Raw genomic sequence first — 684 nt, forward strand, 5'->3', positions numbered from 1 at the left:
ATACAGTAACTTAATGTGAGAATGCAATAAGAGTACCTGTTTATGTCTTAAAGAAATCAGACTTGACATTCTTGTTCTTTAGAAAAAAAAAAAAAGGTTCTACAAGACTAATTTAATAGTCTTTCAAAAGCTCATTTATTCTTGTAGTTGCTCTCTACATTTGTGTGTTTTTAGGGATGCATTTTATTTTGGAAGGAGGTAATGTGTAAAGGGTATACCTTTTCAGATTAATAAAATTTTCTGTGTTATGAGGACTACAAATAGTTTTCATGTCTCTCAACATTTGAAAAATCCCCCATTAGGTAAAAAATGCATGTGTGATTGAAAAAAAAACTCACATTTTTTTTTCTCCACAGGTGGTAACCAACCGCGACACGCAAGAGACACTACTGTGTGTAGCATATGTGTTTGAAGTTTCTACGTCTGAGCATGGTGCGCAACATCACATTTATCGTCTGGTGAAAGACTAACAACACGCCCCAGTGCAGCTCATTCTAGCGTCATGTCAGACGTTGAGCTGGCATCTTGTTTAGCACCATGTTCCGCATTGCAGGAAATGCCTTGTGAAGGATTACAGTTGTGCCCCTATGTAAATTATCTGCCTGTCTGTTGCAGTGCTGACCTCTTGCCTATAAGTGCTCGAATTTAATACTTGAAAAAAACAAAAAACAAAAATAATTTCAT

At 36.1% G+C, this 684-nt stretch overlaps 1 protein-coding gene across 2 annotated transcripts in view; it reads left to right on the forward strand.

Moving 5' to 3' along the window:
* Positions 1–684, forward strand: part of LOC119590799 (transcriptional enhancer factor TEF-1-like) — a gene marked incomplete in the record, with an annotated part of 156,884 nt that overhangs the window by 155,555 nt on the left and 645 nt on the right. For both annotated transcript variants that reach the window (XM_037939524.1, XM_037939525.1), the window contains 1 exon segment: positions 357–684. In XM_037939524.1, coding sequence (XP_037795452.1) covers positions 357–470 — 114 coding nt within the window.

Source organism: Penaeus monodon, chromosome 27 (assembly GCF_015228065.2).
Source record: "Penaeus monodon isolate SGIC_2016 chromosome 27, NSTDA_Pmon_1, whole genome shotgun sequence".
In the NCBI taxonomy this organism is placed as follows: domain Eukaryota; kingdom Metazoa; phylum Arthropoda; class Malacostraca; order Decapoda; family Penaeidae; genus Penaeus; species Penaeus monodon.